At 41.2% G+C, this 27302-nt stretch overlaps 1 protein-coding gene across 7 annotated transcripts; it reads left to right on the top strand.

The window, feature by feature from the left end:
• The first annotated feature begins 146 nt into the window (after positions 1–146).
• LOC116949697 (kelch-like protein 24) lies at positions 147–26915 on the top strand. 7 transcript variants are annotated; one of them, XM_032967296.2, is made up of 12 exons: positions 147–450; positions 4288–4376; positions 7656–7772; positions 9623–10137; positions 11210–11476; positions 14735–14921; positions 16445–16591; positions 18191–18319; positions 20041–20217; positions 20771–20917; positions 21920–22085; positions 22585–26915. In XM_032967296.2, exons 3-12 carry the CDS (start codon positions 7721–7723, stop codon positions 22745–22747), a joined length of 1950 nt encoding a protein of 649 aa, XP_032823187.1. In that variant the 5' UTR covers positions 147–450; positions 4288–4376; positions 7656–7720; the 3' UTR covers positions 22748–26915. The 7 variants fall into 7 exon arrangements, with proteins under 7 accessions (XP_032823187.1, XP_032823186.1, XP_032823189.1 ...); XM_032967295.2 differs by having other exon boundaries at positions 7656–7814; XM_032967298.2 differs by lacking the exon at positions 4288–4376 and having other exon boundaries at positions 9950–10137.
• Positions 26916–27302: the final 387 nt, after the last annotated feature.

Raw genomic sequence — 27302 nt, 5'->3', positions numbered from 1 at the left:
AGCATGAACACCTCCTCTGACACTGACAGGAATCTGGAGGGAAATCCTCTGACACTGAGAGGAATCTGGAGGGAAATCCTCTAGCCTGAACACCTCCTTGACACTGAGAAGAATGTGGAGGGAAATCCTCTAGCCTGGACGTGCCAGTGCCCAGGGCCTGTGTTTACTCGCCCTGGTCTCTCGCCGGGCTAGGATTTCCTTAGCCGTGTCAGTGTGTGTGTGTCTTTTTTTTTAAAACAAATATACATCGCTTTAAACAACAAAACTAAACTATGCACCGTAGCACACTTTTGTCCATCACTTAGCGACCGAAATTTTGTGCGCGAGTCCGTGGTTTTATGTCGCTCGAAGTCGTCTCTTTGTCACGATCCGTTATGCGAGTGGCGGCGGCGTCGTCTGCTGCTGTGCTCGGGAGATAAACTAGGCCTGGGATGCCCAGCGTTAGGCCGAGTGAGTACCCCACGAATATCGCTTCGATCTCGCACTCACAACTTGCAGAGTCGATGGGCTGGTGGGTCATTACGATACTCAACGGGTCGGGCGAGTCCCTGACGTCCCCCCCCCCCCCAACTGCTACTGCTGCTGCTGCTACTCACTACTACATGCGAACATTCACAAATGTTGCCGAGGATGTGTGTGTTTGTGTGTGTGTTTTTTATAAAATGTACTGTAATACAGTCACTGCGGTGACGTAATGCGCATTACTGCCGTGCAAGCTCCACGGCGTAAACGATTAAACGGTGATAGGTGTTAGGCTTTATTTTGTTGGTGTTGCTGTTCTGATGGGCATTCGGTTTATTATACCTTTTAAATCTGTGGAATGTTTTAATTTCAATGTCTCCCCCCCCTCCCCCTCTCATCTCTCAAGTGTGTTGTCAGGACCGCCATGCTGGTGGTCATGTAGGAAACACGCGTTTACATTACTATTTAGATTATTTGGCTGCAATAAATTGTTCACGTGATAAGCCACTTCGTTGAGCTATAATTTATGGCCAGGTTGCTTCTAAAAAAATTAGCTCGGTTGGCTTTACCCTGTAAAATAAAACATGTTTTGTGTGATTTGCTTACCATTCCTATACTTTGCACATCTATCGTATTTTTTTTATTTTGCTTGTAACTTTCTGACCCGCCTCTTCTGTACGTACGTGAAAGAGCTTTACAGCTCATCGGATTCCTCCACTATAAACAATGACTGATTCAATGTATCACCAAGATGGCCGCGTGTATAACACTGGCGCGAAAGGGTCGTTGCTCGGAACGTTGTCTTATATAGAATTATTAACCTATTAGGGAAGTGTTATTGACATTTCCCTAATAGGTGTTGGTTGTACCTGTGCACCATTGCCAACGTAGTATTACAAATGTGTTTTTTTGTTGTGGTTCTGAAATTGTGTTCATCTGCGTTATGCGGTTTAAAAACGCTGCAACAAACCAGCGAGGTGGCGTTGTGGCACAGCAGTCACCTGAGCCCATCATCCACTCGGGGAGTCGATAAAATGAGTGCCGCTTTGTGGGAAGCACTAGACATACTGGGAGGCATGGAGATGCTGGCCCACGCCTTAAGCACGTGGAATATTCACCGCTGCAATGGTGTGGTCATTATGGCCATGTTGGAACCTCGAACCAGCACTGCTGAGATACAGGGCATTGAATCTGAGTTCCAGCCGACTCTTGGCAATGTCATCGGTAGTCAGTGGTGACCATCTTCGTCGTCTTGCTTATTGTTAAGATGAGTCAGTACAGTACTCTGCACATGGCTTCAGTTGAAGTTGTCACCATTGTACAAACTGAAATGACGTTAATTTATATTTTCATTTTATTTAATGCAGCACAGCTCAAAGGGCTAAAATATGTAAGCACAGTAAATCCGATTACTGAAGTGACACCAGCTATAATTTAGTTGTGGCACATCTTGGAGTCATGTTCCCCTGACAGGATATGAAGCTCTGCTCACAGGGATTTCAGGAGAAACATATTTGTCTTGACAGGTCTCCGATAATGCACTATGTTTTCATAATTTAGCACACCGCTGCTGAAACTACTTTTGACTTGCATTGCAGGTGCCTGCGGCTACTCAGTGTCAGGGCACACAGTGCCATTGTTTGGATAGGGCCCTACCTTGCTGAATGGACTCTGAAATCATACTGATACAAGCCTCAAATTGGTTACATCAGAGTGACTAGTGACATTTATTAACCAGACCCACCTTTCTGATGATACCCATTAAAGCTTAATAATGGCTAAGGTTGGCTTTTTAAACAAATGCGAATAACCAAACATATGTAAAGGCTTTGGGCTGATGGATAAAATGTTATCTACAGTATTTATTTTAGTGATTAAACCTGCATGCCTAATGTTTTACACATTCCAACTGCCATTCGCAAGTGATAACATTATTCTTAACAAGTCCACTTAAACTAATGTCCAGTAATGGGCGCAAACAAGAAGGGAGGTTTTGCTTCATGCTAATACATTATCATACAATATTGAAAACTTGCTGATTAAACCTTACCCAATGGAGAATATTTCATCTACCAATAACCGTTTTCTGTTTAAGACTAGCATTGCATACAGTGAGGGAAAAAAGTATTTGATCCACTGCTGATTTTGTACGTTTGCCCACTGACAAAGAAATGATCAATCTATAATTTTAATGGCAGTTTTATTTGAACAGTGAGAGACAATAACAACAACAAAATCTAGAAAAACGCATGTCAAAAATGTTATAAATTGATTTGCATTTTAATGAGGGAAATAAGTATTTGACCCCCTCTCAATCAGAAAGATTTCTGGCACCCAGGTGTCTTTTATACAAGTAACGAGCTGAGATTAGGAGCACACTCTTAAAGGGAGTGCTCCTAATCTCAGCTTGTTACCTGTATAAAAGACACCCGTACACAGAAGCAATCAGTCACATTCCAAACTCTCCACCATGGCCAAGACCAAATAACTCTCCAAGGATGTCAGGGGCAAGATTGTAGACCTACACTAGGCTGGAATGGGCTACAAGACAATTGCCAAGCAGCTTCGTGAGAAGGTGACAACAGTTGGTGCGATTATTCGCAAATGGAAGAAACACAAAAGAACTCGCTCGGCCTGGGGCTCCATGCAAGATCACACCTCGTGGCGTTGCAATGATCATGAGAACGGTGAGGAATCAGCCCAGAACTACACGGGAGGATCTTGTCAATGATCTCAAGGCAGCTGGGACCATAGTCACCAAGAAAACAATTGGTAACACGCTACGCTGTGAAGGACTGAAATCCTGCAGCGCCCGCAAGGTCCCCCTGCTCAAGAAAGCACATATACATGCCCGTCTGAAGTTTGCCAATGAACATCTGATTCATAGGAAAACTGAGTGAAAGTGTTGTGGTCAGATGAGACCAAAATGGAGCTCTTTGGCATCAACTCAACTCGCCGTGTTTGGAGGAGGAGGAATCCTGCCTATGACCCCAAGAACACCATCCCCACCGTCAAACATGGAGGTGGAAACATTATGCTTTGGGGGTGTTTTTCTGCTAAGGGGACAGGACAACTTCACCGCATCAAAGGGACGATGGACGGGGCCATGTACCGTCAAATCTTGGGTGAGAACCTCCTTCCCTCAGCCAGGCCATTGAAAATGGGTCGTGGATGGGTATTACAGCATGACAATGACTCAAAACACACGGCCAAGGCAACAAAGGAGTGGCTCAAGAAGAAGCACATTAAGGTCCTAGAGTGGCCTAGCCAGTCTCCAGACCTTAATCCCATAGAAAATCTTTGGAGGAAGCTGAAGGTTCGAGTTGCCAAACGTCAGCCTCGAAACCTTAATGACTTGGAGAATATCTGCAAAGAGGAGTGGGACAAAATCCCTCCTGAGATGTGTGCAACCTGGTGGCCAACTACAAGAAACGCCTGACCTCTGTGATTGCCAACAAGGGTTTTGCCACCAAGTACTAAGTCATGTTTTGCAGAGGGGTCAAATATTTATTTCCCTTATTAAAATGCAAATCAATTTATAACATTTTTGACATGCGTTTTTTCTGGATTTTGTTGTTGTTCTGTCTCTCACTGTTCAAATAAACCTACCATGAAAATTATAGACTGATGATTTCTTTGTCAGTGGGTAAACCATCTCAAAATTTGGATAAGAGGCTTGACTTGTATTTGGGTAAGAGGCCAAACGGACAGTCCAGTCAGACTCTCATACTCAGTTCAAATACTCAGTCTATGGACAACCTTGTTTGGTGTCCATAATTAAGACTGTGGGGATTAAGATACAAACTTTTGTGTCATTATTGGCAGATTTGGAGCGGACTGAAGAGCCCGCCTGCCTCTCCCTGACGCATCCCACCTGGCTGCAAGTGTGAAATTCCTAATCAGAGAAATCCAAGGTAAAGTGGCGGTCTGGCTATTCATGTGAGGTAGAATTATTTCAGAGAAAGGTGGTTCTCAAAACTAGCTTGTCAGGGGAATATTTGACCTTTGTTGTACCAATAACACTGTATACTGAAGATCAATATTTTAACAACATAAGTTACATTTTGTTTTAAGTCAATGTAAATAATACATACTGAAGATCAATATTTTAACAACATAGGTTGCATTTTTGTTTTAAGTCAATGTAAATAATACATTAAAGCTCTTTGTCAATACACTACTGGATGAAGGCTGCCCAGTGCGAAATTGGGCATGGTTCATTTTTACACGCTTTTAACTTGCTCTGTCTGTTGTTGTCGTTGTATCCTCAAATCTTGTAACTACATTTTAACCCACTTCACAATGTAGTATCGACTGCAAACTTGTTATTCTTATGTCATACTGATGACAGATTAGATATGCAAATATAATTACATTAAAAACATGTTAATTGGTTATCTGCTTAAGATCACTCAAGTCAGAGTTAACGCATGCATTACAGAGTGATTCTTATACGAAGTTTAAGAGTAAAAGTAGTAAAAAGCAGTGTATTAAAATACACATTGTGCTCAGTGCATATAACCATGTTATGGAATAATTTTAATAATTCATATTTTTTAGTTACAGTACTGCATTGTTTAAAACAAATATTTAGCCCATTTGGTCATTCCATGTCAGATATGGGGGTTTGTTTGGCCATACTTCATCATGAGAATAGGTTTTCCCCTTTTTTTTCTGGTAACAAAACAGATGTTAAGATGTTAAAACACCAAACTGAAACCTTTTTACAATGAATCATGTCTGCATTAACCACAATGCTTGTGGTCAGAATGCAAACAAAAAAACATACTATGATAATATATGCATTGTCTTTGAAACTGATTGGTCCACACCAGAGACAGCTTTCTTTGGAACCTAGTCTCAAATGGTGTTAGACTAGATGCCTTTTGGCTCCAAAAAAAGCGGTCTCTGATGTGGACCAATCAGTTTCAAAGACAATGCATATATTATCAGAGTATGTTTTTTGTTTGCATTCTGACCACAAGCATTGTGGTTAATGCAGACATGATTCCTTGTAAAAAGGTTTCAGTTTGGTGTTTTCACATCTTAACCCCTGTTTTGTTGTCAGAAAAAAAGGAGAAAACGTATTCTCATATTTTGGTACTGGCAAAGGAGGTCCCATGATGTAGCATAACTTCATCATGTTGGTCATTGTGGGTTGATGGAGTGGGAAGATATCAATTTCCACTTCTGTTTGCTGTGATCGGGTATAATACTGAAGTCAGGTTCATAGCACAGTGTGGGATGGTGTGGGGATGTCTTCATTCATCAATGGATAGGCAAAGGGCTGTACATTTATATGTTATTGTTATCATTAATTTACAAAACTATATTAAAGTACTGGCACATTGGTCAACAGTGGCATATGTCCAGGCACTGAGCTTACATTTTCATTAACTTGATAATGGCATTAAGTAAGTATTGATGTGTTTTACTCACTGTTCACACAAGTATTTATTACAGTAAATGTGTACTTTAAGACTGTATATGATTTATTAAGACAAGAGATGTATGTAAAATGCTGAAAGGCACATTTGCTGTACATGTATTTGTGGACCAAATACCATGGCAATATTTTTCAATGCAATCACTTTCATGTATATAGTTGGCTCATTATGAACACGGAGTTGCAGAAAGTAAGAAAATGGATAGAAATTAAGGCACTATATTATCCCGCACTGCACTAGCATGGCAGTCAATGAACAACGAAAGACCGGGTTATAAATTTACAGCACTAGTGAGTGATTGGTATCCAAATGAGTAATCCCTTATGTCAATGGTTTTACCTATTTACTTAAACAAGTAATTATTACCGCCTCGATTGTTACGTAGAATATACAAGTATAACTTCGCCATACAGTGTCTGTCACTATAACCCCGGGCATTTAAGTATTTGATCATAAAATGTTCAAATATAATATCTTGTTATAGGTACTCAAAAGATAAACTAGTGGATCTTTGAAGTATTTAGTTAGTATAGTGGTTTTCCATTGTACAGCACAATTCCTTGATTGCATGTGCTTCTACTCCGACAAGACAGCTGCTTGCTACTAGCTACCCGTAATTTTGGCAGAAAATTGTGAAATAATTGCATTTATTTAAATAGCCTGCCACCGACTTCTGTAATATGTATTGCTCTTAGCAGATTTCATCTGAACTCTATATACACTGCGAATTACTTTCTACAATATAAGTTAGTTTTTAACTCCAATCATCCTGAACTACCAGAGTAGGCCTTTTAATGTTTAGCCAACATGCTGTGTTTGCTTGATTTGAGTGCTGATTCGAATAAAATAATGATATTGTGGGTGTATGACTATGAGAGCACTCCTACATTTAATCAACGCCTTGTCGCATAGGTCGTATTTACCAATCAGCAGTGTATAACCACGGAAATGCAGATTATGGTGGTTTGTAAGAATTGTAATTTGGAAAACGCCGACTTCTTTATAACCATACTAGCTGTACTACCCGGCTTTGCCCGGGACTTGGATCCACCACGCCCGGCCGCCTTTGTCTCCCCAGTGGCGATGTTCACACACCACAGCAGTTAGTCGTTTGAGGCTGAGTCGACCTAGGGGAGGCCCAGAAGCGGTTGAAATAATCGTCACCGGTGGTGGCCGTGAGCGGGAATCGAACTCGGGACGCCGGGTTCGTAGCGCGGCGTAGCGCTAACCACTACACTGCGATGCGTTACGCTTCCACGTGCGCGGGTCACGTGACGGATTTGATGTCACAGCTCACTTGCCGTGCAAAAACTATATGCATTATTGAGCTCCCCCCCCCCCCCAAGTGTATTTTTTTAATGTTTGCATGGTGTACAGTCTAGAAAGTACCCACATGGCAAATTTCCTGTTTGTTGCATGTCGGGAAGTACGATAAACATTTTGAACAGACACACATATTCACAACTTTGCCTTATATGTATGGAGATTATATATATGGAGATATAAGCAGAACTCCATTTTGTTTCTTAATACATTAATATAAACGTTGGAATCCATCACCTTAATTGCTTTCCAAACCGATATTATCAAGCTGCATATGTTTGAGCAATCAAGCATAGACTTTCATGCTTTGGGCAGGTATTTGCCTGACCTCTTCATCGACCCGGCTGCAGCGACAATGCTAACCACCGTGTGTATGCATGTACGTTGAGCCGTGCTAATCGCAGGTGTGTGATGGCTGTGCAGGGCTGTGCTGCCGCACGGTGGCCGACCCAGCCCTCGCAGTGCCCCACGCCTGCCTCGCTGGCAGCATGTCCGGAGGGAACGGGGCAGCACTCGATCCCGCCAACGCCCCTTCCCGAGGTGAAAGACGTGTTCTGCGATTACATCGCCATATGCCGACAGGTCAGGAAGCAGTTAATAGGGGTTTCTGGTTTCTGTGGTTCATTCGTATTTCATTGTAATGTGATTTAATTGCGTATCTTTCTCGTCTGTGTGCTTTTGTTGTTTATGCATTTGCTTGTTTCCTTGTTGATGTACTATTTAAGTTTTTAAACATTTGCTGAAATAACAATGCATACATTCGTTTTTCTACCACTGTACTCTCAGCACCAGTTAAAGAGTGAAGCCACCTCTGCATTATTTAGCTGATCTTAATTCGAACATATGATTCCTTCTTTCTGTCATTTAATCGCATGCTTTATTGCGGGACTAAAATGCACATTTCCACTCTTCAGCTGCTGTGAAATTTATATGTGTATCAAGGTGTTGCTGTTTTTTATGTTAACAGTACTAAACAACAAATAATGATTTAAACTAGTTGCACTTTTGATGGTTTATAAAAAAAAAAGACTGAACAATGTGCCCTGACTAAAGGTATATCAAAATTGTGATTTCAGTGGCTTAGTTTGTACACGTTTAATGTTTTCAGGGTCTTGCCAGTAAATCAGAAATGCATTCACAGAAGGAATGAGCTATACAGTAATAGTCAATATTCTACAAATGTTATATGACTTTGGCCTCTGGATTCACTTTAAATAACCGCACCACTTACAATAAATGTCCCATTATGCTATCTTGTAACAGCGCTGGGACTACAAGAGCTGAAACAAAAGCTTTTATGATTGGCGAGGGAATAAGAGTGCTAAGCGGTTGCAAAATGTACCCTGTTGAATATACCTTCATATCTAGTTTTGCTGTATCTCAGCATTTAATATATTGAGTGCATGCCAGCAGAACCCACTGTAACAGCAATATTGATATATAATATTTCTGAAGACATCAATTGTGCCTCACTTTAGTTATTGGTTATATTCTGTGCACAGCATTATTTTGTGAAAACTAAATTACAGTTTTTGAGAAGTGGCATTTAGTGCTCTCTAGTTATCACTGTGACTTTCAGCGTGAATACTATGAGGCACAGGGATTTCACCGTGTGTGCATATACAAGTAGAAAAGCATTTTGAAAAACTTTTAAAAGGATGAAGATGTCACGTTTTAATATGATTATGTTATTTTTAGGCTAGTAATTAGATCCCTTGCCAGTGAGGCATTTTGTACAGAGCACAAAATAATTTTTCTGAGCAATCTTCAGGTTTACAAAATACAGCATTATATTAACATTAAACGGAGGTATTTGGATATGTTAATGTGAGTCAGTGGGGTTAATAACAGTCAAAGGACACTGCTTAGATACCAGCTTTTAACCCAAATTCCCATCATTACACATTAAACACATTGTCTAATGTGGTTTGATGGTCTAAACATGTTCCCCAATCATTTAAAAATCATATAAATTGACTACATTGCTTGATGATACTGCATTGGCAGTGGTGAACAAACATAAATAACAATAACTCAACACATTCCTCAATAACACTGCCATAAACTTTGCGTATTACATATTTTTTCTTTTAAGGCAGTGTTATTGAAAAAATTAAAGTTTTTCCTTGATTACTAGAACATAGATTTTTCATGCAACAAACACTGCAGGAAATATAAGGATGGGCCAATGTAAGTTAATCCAGAATAATCCTTGTAACCTGATGTTAGCTTGCCGTGAGTGTCTCCTCAGGACATGCCACTGATAGGACTATAGCTTTTTATTATTATTAATAAAAAAAAAGAAGGGCAACAACAAAGGGAATGTTTTTTTTAAGACAAACCGTATCGCCGGTATCAAGCAAGGCACTTTACCGCGAGCTGCGTTGCAGTGGGCCTGGCATCGGGGGCGGTGGACCCGGGCTCGGGCGACCCGGTCAGAGCCAACGACGGCGCTGCCGCCGCCGCCGCTGCCGCTGCCTCCGTGACGGCGGCGGCAGCGGCGGCGGTGTCGGTGGCAGCCGACGAGGAGGACGACGACCCCGGCGTGGTGTTCTCGGAGCCGTCGCATCCGAGCGCTGTCCTGCTGGGCGTGCGCGCACTGCGCGAGGCGGGCGCCCTCTGCGACGTGACGCTGTGCTGCGGCGCGTCCGAGTTCCCGTGCCACCGGCTGCTGCTGGCCGCGTGCAGCCCCTACTTCCGCGCCATGTTCTCGGCAGGCCTGGCCGAGAGCCGGCAGGAGCGCGTGACGCTCGCCGGCGTCGATGCCTCCTCGCTCGGCCTGCTGCTGTCGTACGCCTACACCGGGGAGGTGCGCATCTGCCGCGCCAACGTTCAGGCGCTGCTGGCGGCCGCTGACCTGCTGGACGTGCCGCCCGTGCGCCAGGCCTGTGCCCGCTTCTTGCAGGTTAGGATGAGCGGCTCGGCTAAGCACCGGGGTTTTTTTTTTTAATGTTGTACATTAATGCATTCCTGCTGACGTTTGATTTAGCTCGAATTCGTCTTGAGTTGTTTTTTTGGAACTCCATTCCCCTCGCCATCCGTGCAGTTGCGTCCTTGCCCATGTTCAACTTGCCTCAATGCCTTTTTTTCCCCGTGCCTATGAAATCAATATGCACACCGTCTGTACATTGTTTAGATTCCCTTTAAGTGAAATAAACAGTATTACATTATGCCTGTTTCATGGTAACTTTATAAGAATATCATATATACATGCATGATGTGTAGGGAACTACACATTTGTTTAATCATTGTATAAATCACTTCCTGTAGCACTTTAGGCCGCCAGTAATGCCCAGTCCTCAGGATGAAGGATTCTTAATCATGAAAACCAAGCAAAGGTGTCAGTTTTTTTTGTAAAGCCTTGTGGAGTAACTTTCTAATTTCAGATTTTTGGTCATGATATTCATGACAGTCATGCTAGAGAGAATCGGAAATATTGTACAGTTATTGATAATTCTACCTTCAGTGCCAATAGTACTTGAGCAGCATTAAAGTATAGCCTTATGTTAAAGTTCTCTTATCTGGTTAATAGTCATGCCTTGAAATGGTAAGATAATTGTATCTCTATTTTAAGTGTGCAGTTGCCATAATTTCTCCCATATGGTATATCTGCCAGCGCTCACAAAATTCAATGCAGCCATCCATCTGCATAGGGTACAACAACTTCCGCTGGCTTACACCAATACAAGAAGGAGTTGGCAATTCTTTATATTGGAGGGAGAAAATTAACTGCTCCATTCAGTTCCTGAAGAAACTCCCAGCACGTGGAGAAAAATGTCAGACATCACACCAAATAATCATGAGCTATACAGCACAACTTCTAAAACCTACGTAGCAACACTATTCATAACCAGTTGGTTGAATGTGATTGTGTAATAAAAAAAATTACAGCGCGGGTTTACTTTTGACATGCTTTTGTGCTGTCTGTGCTTTGTGTGTGTTCGTGTCTGCTTGCGTCTTTGACCGTTTGGCCGCAGTCACAGCTGGACGTGTCCAACTGCCTGGGCATGCACTGCTTCGCGGAGGCGCACGCCTGCCCGGAGCTGCAGAGGGCGAGCCTGGACTTTGCTCTGCAGCACTTTGCGTCCGTGTGGCAGCAGGAGGAGTTCGGCGCGCTCACCTCCGACAAGCTACTCGAGCTGTTGGCCAGTGACCGGCTCAACGCGCCTCGCGAGGAGACCGTCTTCCAGGCATCACTCGCCTGGCTCAATCGCACCGCTGACCGCCGGCAGTACGCCGACAAGGTGCTTTGTTGCAATGCAATTATAAAGGGTCCCATGGTGTATAAATACAGCCGGCCAGGTGGCTCAGCGGTAGAGCGAGTGGCTCACCATTGGAAGGTCATGAGTTAATTTAATATTCTATAGATAGACTCGCCCCCGTCATAGGAAGGTGTGATTTCCACCAATGGCTAATGGATGTTAACAGGAGATGAACACTGCCTTAATGCTTGTTTGAGCAGGAAACACTGGTCTACAGCCAAAATGCTTCCAAAATAAATGTAGTCCAACTTTACTAATTCTGGGTCACTGAGAATGAAAATGACACTTAAAATTGTTTATTGGCTCTAGTTTCCAAGATATGCTACTGGGTCAGTATATACGACCCTTGACTTGGTATAGGCGGAGGATAAGTGAGTTATAAAGGGAAGGGATCTCAATTAGAAATGACTAAAATACATCTTTGACTGGATCAATGAATAAATCTATGACTGGGTTTGGACAGGACTTGCTATTTGAGCAAAATAATGAATGATGCAATCTGAACCTGGTATTGTGTCATAGATTATATGAATTGTATCATGTTATTCCTAGAAGTCATCGATGATACAATCATAAAGAGGCTTACATCCCTCTGCTGAACAAATTGCCCTATATCAGCTCAAGAAATCATAGTGTCGTGCTCTCTTATTTGTTAGTGTTTGATTTTGCAAAGGGACACATTTCTGTTTAGCCAAAGTGTGTAGAGATGCCTCGTACTTGTGTGAACAAAGCAGATAACTTCTGCTATGTTTGTGGTGAAGTGACTTTTGCATCACAAGCGCAGTATAACCACTGTGGTTAAGAAAGCCTATCACCTTTATTATGGCTGCAAAATTGGAGATCAGGACAAGATGTGGGCCCCACACATATGCTGCAACACTTGTGCAACAAATCTTGGCCAGTGGTTGAACAGGAAAAGGAAATATATGCCTTTTGCAGTACCAATGATTTGGAGAAAGCCAACGGATCATATCAGCAATTGTTACTTCTGCATGGTGCCTCCAGTTGGGAAAGGTGTGTCAAAGAAGAAAAAGTGGACTGTGCATTATCCAAACATTCCATCAGTTATACGCCCAGTACCCCACAAAAGGACTGCCAGTTCCTGATGCACCAGAATCATTCTCACTTGAGTCAGACGAGGAAGAGGATTTTCATTGTCATATTGGAATTCAGCACATCAAAATCCATAATAAACAGCACATTTCATCTCTGAAGCAGACGACGTCTAAAAAATTGTAGACCAATGAAATCACTTTGACAAATATTATTCACTCAATCTCTCAGGCCTCTGTCTGCTATGAAGAAAGGCCATTGCCCTAAACGTCACTTTAATAATTGTTTTCCTTTTTGAAGAGTGTAAGTTTGTTTTGTGTACCACTGGCAATGCAGTGTCACCAATACATATTGGTTTATTCATGGTTGGCTTGCTGGTTTTGAACCCAGTCTAGCAGTAGCGATGACTCGCTGCGAATACAGGCATTAGGCTCTTGGGGCCCGACTAAAGAACGACTTATGCAAATATATAAATGGTGGAAGTCTGGTTAGAGATAAGAATTGCAATTCTATAAGGGAGTTAAGACAATTAAGTGGGGTATAATAGTAGAGAACTTAGGGGTTGTCTGGACCACTTTCAAGTTAATTGCCAAAGTCCAAATGTAAGAGAGATTCCACCCTTATTAATAAGTTACATAATAACAAAATTAATAATAACGTGAATAACAAATATAGCTGCAACCGGCTGAAGCACACAGAGTGATGACATCATGTTGCACGGGAGACCTCTGCTTGTAATGTTTCATGGAGTTGTCTTTCTGGAAGATGTTTGGCAGGTGCAATGGGAGTGATACTATCTCTAGAAACTGCTATCACGCCCACAATGTTACAATCTTACGAGGACACCTCTATATCCCATGAATTTTGTTATATTTTGGATATTACTATAATCGCCGCCTACCAGACTTGTGACAAATTTTACGAGTATTTTATGTACTCAAGCCCCTGACCAACTTAGTAACCTCACCATGTGGCTTATTTGAATCTGCAATCTTTGTGCCTTAATAATGTAATGAAATAGATTAAGCTTAATTGACTTAATTTGATCAAAGAAATGTGTACATCAGCTTCCTGTTATATGCTGAATCTGTGTCCATCCACATGTACGTTATGTGCTGCATTAAAAAAGTGACATTGGTAACTTGCACATTTAAGTCTCTGCTTAGCTTTTAAATTGCTAACGGATTTTCACATTGACCTGGTGTTTCCCCAGAGAACATAATATGGAGAGTTTGTCAATACATAGTTTAAAGCCCACATCATCAAAGGCACCAGGACATTCAAATCTGGAGACATCAAGGGCAAAAAATGTTATACTCGAAACCCTAACATTCTTTGTAAATCCTTAGCTGTACAGTATATCTTTGAGCTGTCCTTTGTTTATTTTAAATCACATTTTTATGTTATATTTCAGTGGCTGTTATTTTGAGACTTTTATTTTATGATGGAAAGGTCTACCTGCCTATGAATATTTAAAAATCGAAATGATCAGCATGCCAGCCTCTGTATTGAATGCAACAACATCTGCAGCAATTATAAAACCGGCTTTGTGAGAACAGAGCCAGAGTATTGCACTACTTTTCTCAATCTTGGAGATGGAACTGCGGTTGACCTTGTACAATCGTGACTGAAATATATCAATTGGCTGAAAGTTTATTTTTCACAATAGGTACATACTTAAGGTTATGCTACTTATCTGCCTTGCATGAGATCATCAAGGGATAAAATATGCATGCCATTTTTGGAAGAGTAAGTTACTGATAGGTTGCACTGCAAGTAAGTGTGAAAACTGACCTCTTTTTATCCAAACCATTTCAGATCACAGGAGTTACTATGATTATGGATTCAAAACTCACATAAATATTAGTTTTTAATTGTATTGCATTTCAATAGGTCAATTGCAGAGTTTAAATTGGATGCATTGCATTAAGTCAACTGCAGACTCTGTGTTGGGGTAAGGTGTGAGTGCCCCCCACCGTTTGAAAAAGAAGCCTGTCTTTGGAATAACATAGGGATCCCCTATATTTAGTGGCTGTGAGCCGTTTATGCGGAGCACATAATTACAAGTGGTCACAGTACGTCTGCTCATGCAGTTAAGAGATGTCTCTTGAGAAGGGTGTATTTGTGGGATACAAATCTCGTACTTTGATGGACTGAGCGGTTGCCGATTTGGCGTGCGTGCCGCAGGTGTTTGAGCTCGTGCGCTTCCCGCTCATGAGCCCGTACTACATCCACGACGTGGTGGAGAAGCAGAGCTTGATCTCCGAGTCTGCCATCTGCCAGCGTCTCGTCTCCGAGGCCAAGGACTTCATGCTGCTGCAGGACCGTCGCGGGGAGCTCGTGAGCCCCCGCACACGCCCCCGCTACTCCTCCGGTGGGTTGGCTCGCTAGTCCTGCCCACAAATCCCCCCCCCCCCCCTCCACACACACTTGTCGTTCTCGCCTTGTGCCATAGATATTGAAGCAGTTGAAGAGTTCAATAATGTGTTGGCACGGTACGGCTGTGCGTTAGCCCTACACATGCCTCTTTTCATGTGCTGTCGGTTCTGGCTCCCAATTTCTGCCCAAGCATACTGCATGATGTGTGTGTGTTGTGGCATAGCTTACTTTGCACAGTGCTTCCACGCATATGTGATTGCTTTTATTTTCAGTGAATAAAAAATGGGGGGGCAACTGGCATGGCTTTTCAGCATCAGAGATGATCACCACTTGATTAATGGAGTTCCATTGTATTGGCGTAACTAGTACATGTTATAATTATAGCTGTAATGTGTTATAACTACTAAATGGTTAAAATAATTAAGCCATTTTGTTATACACAGCAATCTTGATGTTTGCTAACACCAGTAATAAGATAAGAGATCACCGGGGTATGTAAATCATACTCTTTGGTTCTATTCGGTAAAGTCACGTAGGTAAAAAATAAAACAACAAAAATCACGACGTTTCGGCCACAACACAAGCGGCCTTCATCAGGTGAAGGGACCAGGCTGTCTCGAGGACAGCGCTGCAGTGAAACACAGCCACGCTCAGACCGCGACCTTTAAGCTGTGTGCGAGGAAACAAGGTGCCTTGACAAAGGAATGAGCATAAAAATTAGCATTTGATTGGCCGACTTAGCATAGAGGTGGTGTACATGCGGGTGCACATGCCGGTTGGCCCGGGGGGGGGGGGTAGGGGGAGTTTACCCCTGTACCATGGAAAATTTGTTTAATCGAACCAAACATTAAACTAATTTTCAATGGTACAGTATATTTTTCAAGTAGTGGTACCCCAAACTTTCGCAGCTCTTAAATTCCCTTTTCACACCATCAATAGGTAAACTCCCCCCCCCCGCGCCAACCGGCATGTGCACCCGCATGTACACCACCTCTATGCTAAGTCGGCCAATCAAATGCTAATTTTTATGCTCATTCCTTTGTCAAGGCACCTTGTTTCCTCGCACACAGCTTAAAGGTCGCGGTCTGAGCGTGGCTGTGTTTCACTGCAGCGCTGTCCTCGAGACAGCCTGATCCCTTCACCTGATGAAGGCCGCTTGTGTTGTGGCCGAAACGTCGTGATTTTTGTTTGTTTTATTTTTTACCTACGTGACTTTACCCAATAGAACCAAAGAGTATGGATCCTTGCAGTCACGAAAGCTTTAAATCTAGAATATATAAATCATGTTACAACTTGTGATTATGGTTGCTAGTTTACTGCAGCTTCGGTCGCATGGTTTAATTTCCCGTTCATACTTGGCAAGTTTATTCGTGGCCCAGATTCGCGGCAACACTGTCAAAGAAATACCTTATTGCCAATGTTTTGTTTCACAGCCACTGTAGCATATGAAGAAAATAATCTCAACCGGAAAGGGACCTCTATATATTGCTCACTTCTTTTTCCGAAACTGCCGTGTAGGAATCACGGAGGTGATCATCGCTGTGGGTGGCGAGGACGATAAGGTGGTGCTTCGTAGCGTCGAATGTTACGGGCCACAGAGCGGACAGTGGAAGGCCCTTGCCTGCTTGCCCTTTGCAGTCAGCAAGCATGGTCTCGTCGTCTCAGGTGAGTCACTGCCAACTGTTGAAATAGCCCCCTTACTCGCATTTTTAAATAATCGTGGTATTGAGCAAGTTCTCGTCATCACCTTTATCAGCCATTGTCTTTCCCCAGGCACTCCATGCTTCTGGCATGCTTCTGGTGTGCTTCTGGCCATACAATTGATCGAAATACTTATCAGGTTTCATGTTCCGTTAAAGTACAGTTTTCGTAGAGCTTGGCAGCACCCACGGCCGTAATTATTAAATATCTCCATCTAGTCTGAATTGGAAGAAGATACCTTGTAGTTGTAATCTATATTAGATTAGTGGCCATGACTAAACGTTATTGACAAGCGATAACTGGCATCACTACACCATTTACCAACCCATGTTAACCAACATGGCGAAATATGGTCAAACAAGCCTCATGACCAATATGACGTGGAGAAGCCTTAATCCAGCAGTGGATTGATGAAGGGCTGTACATTTCTATTAAAAAGTTATGTCCATTGTAATTATAAGACGTTTACATATAAATGCACTTTTTTTAATAAATGTAAATCCCACACTCTTTGGTTCTTTCGGTAAAGTCACGAAGGTAGAAAATTTTAATTAAATAAGAAATAATATATTACCTCGTTTCGATCGCAACACAATCGGTCGTCCTCGGGCGGAAAAAAATAGCTCTCTCGCTGAACCAGCGAGAGAGCTGTTACAACAACTGTAACATAACGTCGTAATATATTATTTTTTATTTCATTTTATTTTTCTACCTACGTGACTTTACCAAAAGAACCAAAGAGTATGGATTCCTGCAGTCTCGAAAGCTTCAAATCAAGATTGTAATTCCCACACTTTCATGGAAAATAATTCAAATCCACTGTGTGGGTTGCAGCAAATGTAAATCGTGTAGAGTTTCTTGACAGCATTAATAATTGAACATTGATTTAAAAAAATTGCCTTGCAATATTGAAGCCTTTTTGTTTCCAAAACTTCGGCCTTATGAACACCTTAACTCCTCCATGTGCTCCACTATTATTGTTACAATTACACTGAGGATTCACTCATGCCTGCCACTTTATCAGTAAGCTGGGTTATCATTTTTCATCTTTTTTTAAAATGCCTTGCTCATGCTGACTGTTTTTTGTTGGTGGGGGTAGATTTTAGACTCGTGTCTAATTATAAAATGAGCATTTTTATATCATGTCATGAATGCAAGCTGCATCTCACAATGCTGCGGGTTCCACACACTCAAAATACGCATCTATATTAAGATGTTTTAAGCCAATTAGTGTTCACACGTGTATGCAGTGCCTGCAACAAATATGTAAAGGAAAACATTAATTGTTGATAAAAAAATAAAATATCACATTTTTATAATTCTATGAAAACTATATTTCAAAAGTCAACTTTTCAGGCTCTTGTTCAAAGTAGTTATTTGAAGTCTTGTTTATTAAAATGAAATTTTCATGAATACTTTTGGATCATTATCTAATGTGAAAAATGTTGATATATCTTTGGGTCGTATTTTCCACTGGATGATATTGTACTTAGTGTATGGCTCGGCATTGATGGTGGTTATGACAATGATACATGCATTTTTCTCCTGTGACACTGCCTATAGGAAACACATTGTACATGGCGGGTGGGGAGTTTCCGGATGGCCTTGCCAGCCGGGATACGTGGCGTTACGACCCCAGCTTTGACACGTGGCAGGAGATGGCCCAGATGAACGTGGCACGCTCTGAACTAGGTATGATCGCCGTCGCAAATGTCCGGCTGTGTGGCATTGTGGCTTGACTCACAATTGGAAGGTTGGGCGTTAGCTTAGCCCAACATTAATTTCGTCAATAAAATACACATTTTTTGAAGGTTAACAGTGGTTATTATTTCCAGACACTGGTCCTTACCATAGGAATGTGCATTTTCAACCACCAGGTTAGTCCTGTTAAACAGAGATGAGAACGACTCCAATGTTCGTTTATGCATGGGGACAATTTCACTTTTAACTTGACAAATTGTAAGCCAAGTCCTAGTAAACTCAAAGCCATACACAATTAAAATGTAACGGTCATATAAACGTTGTGCTAACTGCCCCGTACAGTCAACATTAAGTGTCCTGTATAATAAAAGTATCATAGTATTCTCTACTATTGTCAATGTAGTCATTGAAAGTGTACCTAAAGTTGCACATTGTGTGAAACTTGCCAGACTCGTTTCACGTTGCATGCTTGAAACCAAACACATTAGCTAGGTTGATTGCCCGAGAACAGACTGATTGACCCAGATGTGGATAATTATTTCTGTAGATCTGGAAAAGGTGGGAGTTGACTTTGTAAATAATTCTACTTCATGTCTGCACAAAGAATATGGAATTTTTTTCAGTATTTATTTAGTTAAAGAAGGATTAAGATGGGGACAGTCATTATTCGGTATGGTATCACAACTTTCATCTTGCTGCTCGAAGATACATTCTGTCTCAGGAATGTTGATTGAAGAGGTTTACATTGCAGAGAGGCAATGTTGCCATGGTGTAATGGTTATCAGACTGGACTTACTATCCAGAGGTCGCTGTTTTGAACTCCTGGCACGGCAGTATAAATGGGTGCATTATAGTTTGTCGATTGGTAGGGCGCATGTTGTAGGTTAAAGTGTAGGTAACTTCCCACCCCTTTCAAGACGTTTTTCCAGTGTGGACGAGTACGCCATATTACCTATAGACGGGCTGTAGTCAGGGGCGGAGCCAGGATTTTGACTTTGGGGGGCTGACTTCAATATTGTGAGATATCCAGTGTTTATGTTTTCCAATGAGCGCCACAAATGTATGAAACAAATTTTATTGGATTTGAACGCGGATTTTATTAATAGGTCGGAGCCGCTGATGTGGTTAATAAGTTCGATAAGTTCGAAAGGCTGCCGCTCATGCAGCCTGCAGGGCAGCACGAGGTGGCAGCCAACATTTTGCAGCAGCCGGATATCCGGTTATCCCGATTACCGACTTTCCCAAAATTTCAGGGGGGGCTAAGCCCCCCCCAGCCCCCCCTGTGGCTCCACCCCTGGCTGTAGTGGAGGCCTTTTTGGCAGCAGTGGCATGAACAAGAAATTTTAGGGCTGCACATTGCAGAGAATTAGCAATGGCATTGTCCATAATAAAGGTTTTTGGGTGAGGTCGCGTTATTTATAAATGTGTTGCAACCCTCCACCACCCAACACGGCCAATCAGTAAAAAATGTGTCACGTTGACAAAAGACAAATAGTTCACTACTTTTGCCCACCGGTGTGTTGAAGAGTGAATCCACAACATTTACAATTTTTGAGTACGACGTTTCGCTGGTAATTACATCCAGCATCATCGGCCAATTTGCCAGAACGTGACACATTTTTTACTGATTTGCCGTGTCGGGTGGTGGAGGGTTGTTATGAATAATATTGGTCGCGAAAGCCTACGTGTTAAAATGGCATTGTCGTCTGTAGGCCTGGCGATGCTGGATGGGTTCGTGTTCGCCGTGGGTGGGTGGGAGGGCTCGTCCCGCCTCGACTCGGTGGAGGGCTACGATCCCAGCACCAACTGTTGGCAGTTTGTGGCACCGATGCGCATGGCTGTGACCAGTCCGGCCGTGGTGGCCCTCGATGGACTTCTGTATGTCACTGGTAAGTCTTGTGAACACCTTGCCCTGGAAGGATTGCCATTGCAATTCTGCAGTGTTGTTGAATGATGATCCAAAATTCTTCAGCCAGACTCCTAAACTTCACCCATAAACGAGACCACATTAACCCCCATACTCCAATCGCTCCACTGGCTCTCAATTCAATCTCAGATCAATTTCATAGTCACCGTTTTCAAGGTTCACTATTTTCAAGGTTCACCATGCACTTGGCCCTGCCCACTTCTCCCCTGTCATCACACTCGACTCCCCTCCACATATTCTCCACTCCAGCAACCAAGGCTTTACATCAAAGCCCCGGGTCAACCTCTGCTGCCCCAATCGCCTGGAATTCTCTTGCCCCAAGCTATCTGTGTTCTTAACTTCCTGCCCCTCTTCAAAGACATGCTCAAGACATATTTTTCTCTGCATATGACTTGGCCTCTATTATAAATAAACCCAACTGCAGTTTCTGTATAGCAGCTTGAGATATGGTCAAGTTTGGAGGTTATATAGATCCATAGTTTGTTTGCTTTGTATGGGTTTTTTTGTTGTTTCAGGTGGTGCTGTGTTAGAAGATGGTGATGGGATTGAGCTGGTCCAGGTTTACAACCCAAAAATGGACACATGGTCAGAGGTTCCCCCAATGCAGATCGCTCGTTCTGGCTCAGCAGCTTGCGTGCTCAAGGGCAAAATCTACGTAATAGGTACACATCCTACACAGAGGATCGTTTATCAGCATTTATATATGATGAAGTGTCTTTTTATGTGGTTTTAAGTGGCAGGATTCAAGTGACAAGTGTATTTTATCATCATAGAGATCATTAGCATATCCTTAAAAACAGTAGTGATTCAGTATTGTATAGATCCTGTGTTTAAACCAGGAAATGTTGTAGTGGATTTGTAGTCTACATAGTGACCAATTATCGTGAACAAAACAACCATGTACACTTGTGTATGTAATGCAAGTCATATATGCATTTATTTGTATTACAATTATTCAAGAATTGAAACATCAATACAAATTTGAATGTGAAAATATCTCAAAAAGAACCCCATACTCATGGCTGCTAATGATTTTGAGGATGGTAAATTAACAACAGACAATAGTAAGGTGTAAAGAAAACGCTTTTAATTTCACAGCCTAATGCTTTTGAACAGGATAAAAGTTTGCTAGATCAGATCAACTTTGAAGACTTTTTGAAAATATTACCCAATCTACTATGGGGTACTATGTGTCATGTTATCTAGTTTACTAAAATTATTTATCTCAGAGGTTTGATGGTGGTTTGTGGAAAAAAATGTCGTCCACTACCACGAGATACGGTGGTAAGATGTTCACTATTTTGCATGGTATTCAGGAGGTCATTGGTGCAATCCCGACCCTGATGCCTGTATATTTATAGTTTGCATGTGCTCCCCCTGGTAATGTGGATTTTCCTCCAGGTCCTCTGTTTTTTTTCCCTCCACATTCAGAAACATGTGTTTAGAGTATTAGGCTGCTATGAATTCCCACATAAGCCACTTCGTTAGGCTGTCATTTGTGGCCAGGTCACTTCTGAAAAAGAGCTGTATAGCTCAGTGGGCCTTACGTGGTAAAAATAAATTGATGAATTTTCTTAAATATCTGCATGCCACTTCTTGTAAAGGTTATTGAAACCATGGCTTTTTTTTTACTTCTTTACAATACATGTGATCTTGTTTTGAAGGTGGTTGGCATGCATCCACGGAAAACACCAACAAGGTGGAGTGCTACGACCCGGCCCAGAACTCGTGGCACATGTGTGCGCCCATGATTGAGCGGCGCTACCGACCTGGTGTGGCGGTGGTGGACGGCAAGATTTATGTACTTGGTGGAGAGGAAGGATGGGACAGGTGACATTTCAGCATCACCTCTCCAAGCACAACTTCATTCACTCGCCAGCAGTAGCGGTTGCATTGGCTTGTGAGAGCAAATCTATTCATGACTCTTTGCCTTTATTTTTAGCATGGTTAATATAATTTTTATTCTTAATCTAAATTGGTTAATTCATATCAGATAGAGATAGATTTTAGAATTTTCAGTAGGAAGGGCCCAATAAGCTCTGAGGTGAACAAAAATCACCGTATGTGGTTAAACTAATAAAATAGTTCAAATAACCTGAACGGAAACCCGATAATGAGGCTAGCTTGGTTAATGAAGCGTTATTATTGCTCCTTTTATTATCCATAAAAAACTGCTTTTAATTACCAATTCATACAAGCTGCATTTTCCTTTACGCTTACAGTGATTCACATTTCCCATGGCCAAACTGTTACAGGCTAAGTACACGTACAAAAAGGGGGTATGAACAAATAAACTTATAACGTGTACTCTGCCGTTCTATCTCCACAGGTACCACGACACGATAGAGAGGTACGATGACCTGACTGACACGTGGGAGATCGTAGGAGAGATGCCGACCAGCAGAAGCTGGCTGAGCTGCGTGTCCATTCAGATTCACCAAGACATCCGCACTTCCAGCCCCGGCAGCGCTGAGCCCTATGGCTACGAGTAGCTTTCCTCAGCAGCAAAGAGCCCTGTCGTCTGCACCAAATAATTTTTCCCTAGTCTGTACTTTCCTGTGTTGGCGTCAGCAATGTTTTGTTTAACTAGTTGGGTATCATGCCACTACACGCGTACAAAAATTTACATCACTGAACACGTCAGTTTTTTTAGCTAATGTATAGCATTGTTTGATTTGTAGGTGTGCTTTATGATATGGAAATTGTCATTGTGTAGTGTACTGTCTTGCCAGGGAAACAGAAATTGTCTTGGTATGGGCAATGGTTAACAAGAAAATAATGTTGAATTTTTCACATTCAGTTGTGGTGAGATTTGCAGGAATGAAATAATAGCTCAGTAGAAGGCTATATTTCCGCATGAAGAAAGAGTCTTTACCAATTTAATGTTCGTATATTGAACTGGTTTAATTCTACTTAAATACACTTGCCTCTATGAAAGGAGAATCATGTTTAGTAGGTTTGGTAGTCTAGTCGGTGTCACTAATACATAGGACAATCTTTCGATTATAAAGAGTTGATAGAAATCCCTTGAAGTTAAACCTGTGTTATCAGAAAAAAACAAAGCAGTCAAGAAAAAAATAGATATGCTCCGTGGATGTTTTTTTTTAATAGGGTATAACTATAGTTTGTGTTTACATGGTGTGTTTAGTACAGTACTTTATTTTTAAGTGACTTGTGCTTTAGAAGCACCATATAGGGTATACCGTTGACACTTTGGAAAATATTTCCTTGGTGGCAAATTGTTTGGGAGAGAATACTGTTTCACACAGTGAGCAAGTTATATGGGTATAATAAGCTCGCTCATAAATGTTACTTGTTGAAAATTAAAATGCATCTCTCAAAATGTATTATTAAATGGTTGCCTACAGGCGACAGCAACTTCTTGCATATGAAAGGATGAATAGGATCATCAAAAGTCTTATGTTCAGTTTAGTTAGCCAGAAAATGGCTTCAGTTAATGTGCAGTCGATTGCTTCAATGCCCCCGTTGAATGTTTAGAGTTGACATTAGCATACTAACTATGGTTGATGGTCCGGCCGACAACATAGGCTTACCCGAGTTACCATCCCATCTTTAGCAAATTATCACTGTGCCCTAAATGTCATGTATTTCGTCTTAGTGACTAAACCACGTGCAGTCGTACACTTTAGACACTTGTTCACACATGCATTTTGAGTGGCCGACCATACAATTAATATCTTTACTGAGCTGCCTGAACCTCATTTAAACGGATGCTAATCTCCATCCCAACTACGTGAATTTATTGTATGTCGTTTCCAGGAAAGTTAGCACGAGGCAGTTGCGGAAAATGGATCACTCGTGCAAGGGGAATAGTGGTGTTGCTTTACAAACTATAATTCCTTAACTTCATAGATTTCAGTGTTCACTTTTCCTTTTGGTTTACGAACAGTGTGTTATGTTTCAGCCAAAAGGATATCATTCTCGTTTTTAAGTTATACATTTAAATTCGGGACAGTCTTGGATATAATTTTTTTGTCACGAAGACTTCAGATGCCTCTAGGCATGTGCATATTAGCCTTGAATGCATATAATTTGGAGGAACATTTAGTGAAACAGAATTCCCCCGAATTAGCAATGAATGTAACTGGATGCTATTTAAATGCAAATTTATGTATGTTATGTAAAGTGTTTAAATAGTAAAATTGAGCATTATACAAAAAAGTAATATCTTAAATTAAACTAGTACTGTTTGTCAGTTACATTGGTAAGGAAACTGATGTCATACAATCATAAATCATATATATTTTTTATCTTTAGAATTTAGTAGCATCTCAGCTTGTGAAGAGCAAAATAAAAATTCACATGGAGTATTTAAAATGCAATGCATTATAAATATTTATATGGTTAAACATTATTTGCATATAAAAAGTAAACATGTTCATTTACCATGTACTGAAAATTGTCATGTCTGTTATTCGAAGCATGTGATAGATCTTCAGATACATTTAGTTTGTAATCAGGAATACAAAATATGCCTGATTAGATTCTTGCCAAATACTGCAGATAATTTTCTACACATTTTACCTTATTGTGGCCATTTATTTCCGTCATTAATACGCATCTGTGTTCCATACACCACCTGAAGCTTTTTCATGCATTCGTATGTAAATTATTGTCTACATTTAATATATTTTTTTAATCCATTTGTACAGTGACCACTTCTGGTAAAGGTGTCACAGGTGGCAGCACGAGTTTCAATATCGACATGCACTTCTGCTGCTTTGACACTTCATGCACTCAATGTTAGTGCTTCCTTTTGACAGAAGAAAACAGATGAAAATGTTGATATGGGTGGGAAACAAGACCATTAGTTTAAAACTGCAAGGAGCAAACATTAAACATTGTCCATTTAAAGGAAATTACCCTCTTAAGACCAACCTGTAAACTTTGGTTCTCCTTAATAGTTGTTATTTTAAACAATTTAAGTATTTTATCACATTAAGTTTGTAGTAAGCTGGCCATACACTACTTGTTATTCGCATACCCATACATTTCTGTTGTCTATGGTTGTACAAGTGTTAGTAGATGATTTTTTTCATTATAAAAATTCGAAATGAAGATCTCATTACACCTAATTGTGAAATTGAAATGCTTGCACTTTACTGCCTTATATATAAAAACAAGTTATTTTATGGATATTACTATTTAGGCACAAGTTCATTTGAAGGACTGTCATGATAGTGGTTGGTGGTTAAGGCAGCCAAAGCAATGTAACACGAAGGCTTGGTTGACTCCGTAAACTTGAGGACAAATTAAACACTTTCTTGAAATAAAAACTGCAGTACAGGCGTCCCTTGCGTAATGCCCCGCCATATCGGGAATTTGCAGCTGCGCCATTCACGTTCTGGGGACGTACTTCACACTTAGGCGAAGCATTTTGACAGTTATACCCTGAAAAAAATGTCACATTAAAATTTGTCAAAGTAAAAAAAAAATTTCAATGATAAAAACTCAAAAATAAAAATGTTGCCGGTTAATCAACTAAAATTACAATCTGATGCCGCCTCTGCGTCATGGCAGCGTTCAATGTCACGGGCTTGGGTGTAGACATCGTAAATCTCCGACTTCTGTCTGCATCGTGCGTGCTGCTGTTAGAAGCAGCCCACGGAATCGTTCAATAAGCCCTGAAGTTACTCCTGATTAAGTATTCTTTGTAGGGAGTAACGTGTCTCTTAATCATGATGCATTATTTAACTGGTCATTTTTGTAATGTTAATATTAAGTACTGCATTGGATTTATACGTATTGTTGTAAACCCGTGGCTAAAAGTCTGAGATTAAATCGTACTTATTTTTTTGGGTTCATGCAGCGCGATTTGAATTGCGCATGTCACGTTATGCGAGGGACGCCTCTATTTGCCTTTTAGTTGCATGCAAACTCATATGACTAAAGTGCTGCCTTTGGACATGCCCACTAAATTAAAATGTTCCTAATACTTTCTTCACTGGCCGTCTGATGAACAAGGACTTGTGCCTTTAGAGATGCGGTGATGATCTGGTGCAACTAAATAAATGGACAAGTAGTACGTGGATGGATGGTTGTGGTAGATATACCTAAAGATGGATGGGTTGACAGCAAAATAGTGAAGATAGACTAATCAAGTGACTACGTTTGCGATAGTCTTTGAAAAACGGCTTGACCTGTGGACGAGTGATGATAAAAATGTGACCTTTGAGTTATCCTATTGAAAACTACACATTGCAGTGTTATTAGCATTATCTGAGTTGTGTCTCTATGCTATAGCTATTAAGACTGTTTTCTTGATCGAGTGTATATTTGCAGGCACTTTTAATCAACAAATTCAGTGACATGGAAATATAGGTTTTTCATAAGCGGTATAATTTTTGTAAATTGTTGGGAATGTGTTGTATATTTCAGAAGAGTATATGCATGTATTGTACATACCTATTCTGTGTTGTGATCTCAGCTGTTTTCTGGAATGGTCCATCTCATTTTAAATACAAAATGCTTTAATGTTATTTTACAGTATTGTCTAATGGGATATAACGGCCATGATCATCAATGAAACCGAACTGTTGAACCCGTTTTTTCAACGTTACAATGAATGAACTGCTGTAATGGTAAGTGTGGTTGTATCATTTGTATTTGTTAACATAATAAATTGTTGGAAAATATCAATATTGACTTGCGCATTTGAGTTTCGGTTGTGAAAGATGTAGAACTATTTCGAAATGACTGGGACATGATTTAGGCTGACATTTTTGCCACACAGACGCTGCTGCACAAAGTCGTGGTGCAAAAGGTAAGGAAAAACTGGTGCTTTTGAAAAAATTGTTAACCAATTGGTAGTCTAGCCTCAACTGAACCACGTATGGTTACTGCACAGCAACAACAGCCGCCATTCTGCCACTTAAGTGACGGGTGATGTAACCGCTGCCTACGCCAGGCTAGGTGCACTTTTCAGCCACCTGAAGTATCAGAAGCTTGCTGGCACAAGACGACAGGACAAATCCAGGTGTTATGGGCTAATTGTCCGAGATGGCTGACAGATGCACAAAGTGCACT

This window comes from Petromyzon marinus, chromosome 37 (genome assembly GCF_048934315.1).
Source record: "Petromyzon marinus isolate PM22_M1 ecotype Great Lakes invasive population chromosome 37, UKy_Petmar_22M1.pri1.0, whole genome shotgun sequence".
Classification (NCBI taxonomy): Eukaryota; Metazoa; Chordata; class Hyperoartia; order Petromyzontiformes; family Petromyzontidae; genus Petromyzon; species Petromyzon marinus.
The sequence above is the reverse complement of the archived record's forward strand: the minus strand, read 5'-3'. Positions and strand labels throughout refer to the sequence as shown.

Bases quoted from the DNA above. Each gene is read 5' to 3' on its own strand.
- LOC116949697 (XM_032967291.2), top strand. The intron at 16,592-18,190 runs GTGAGTCACTGC...CACTGCCTATAG, and splicing joins GCATGGTCTCGTCGTCTCAG to GAAACACATTGTACATGGCG. The intron at 18,320-20,040 runs GTATGATCGCCG...TGTCGTCTGTAG, and splicing joins CGTGGCACGCTCTGAACTAG to GCCTGGCGATGCTGGATGGG.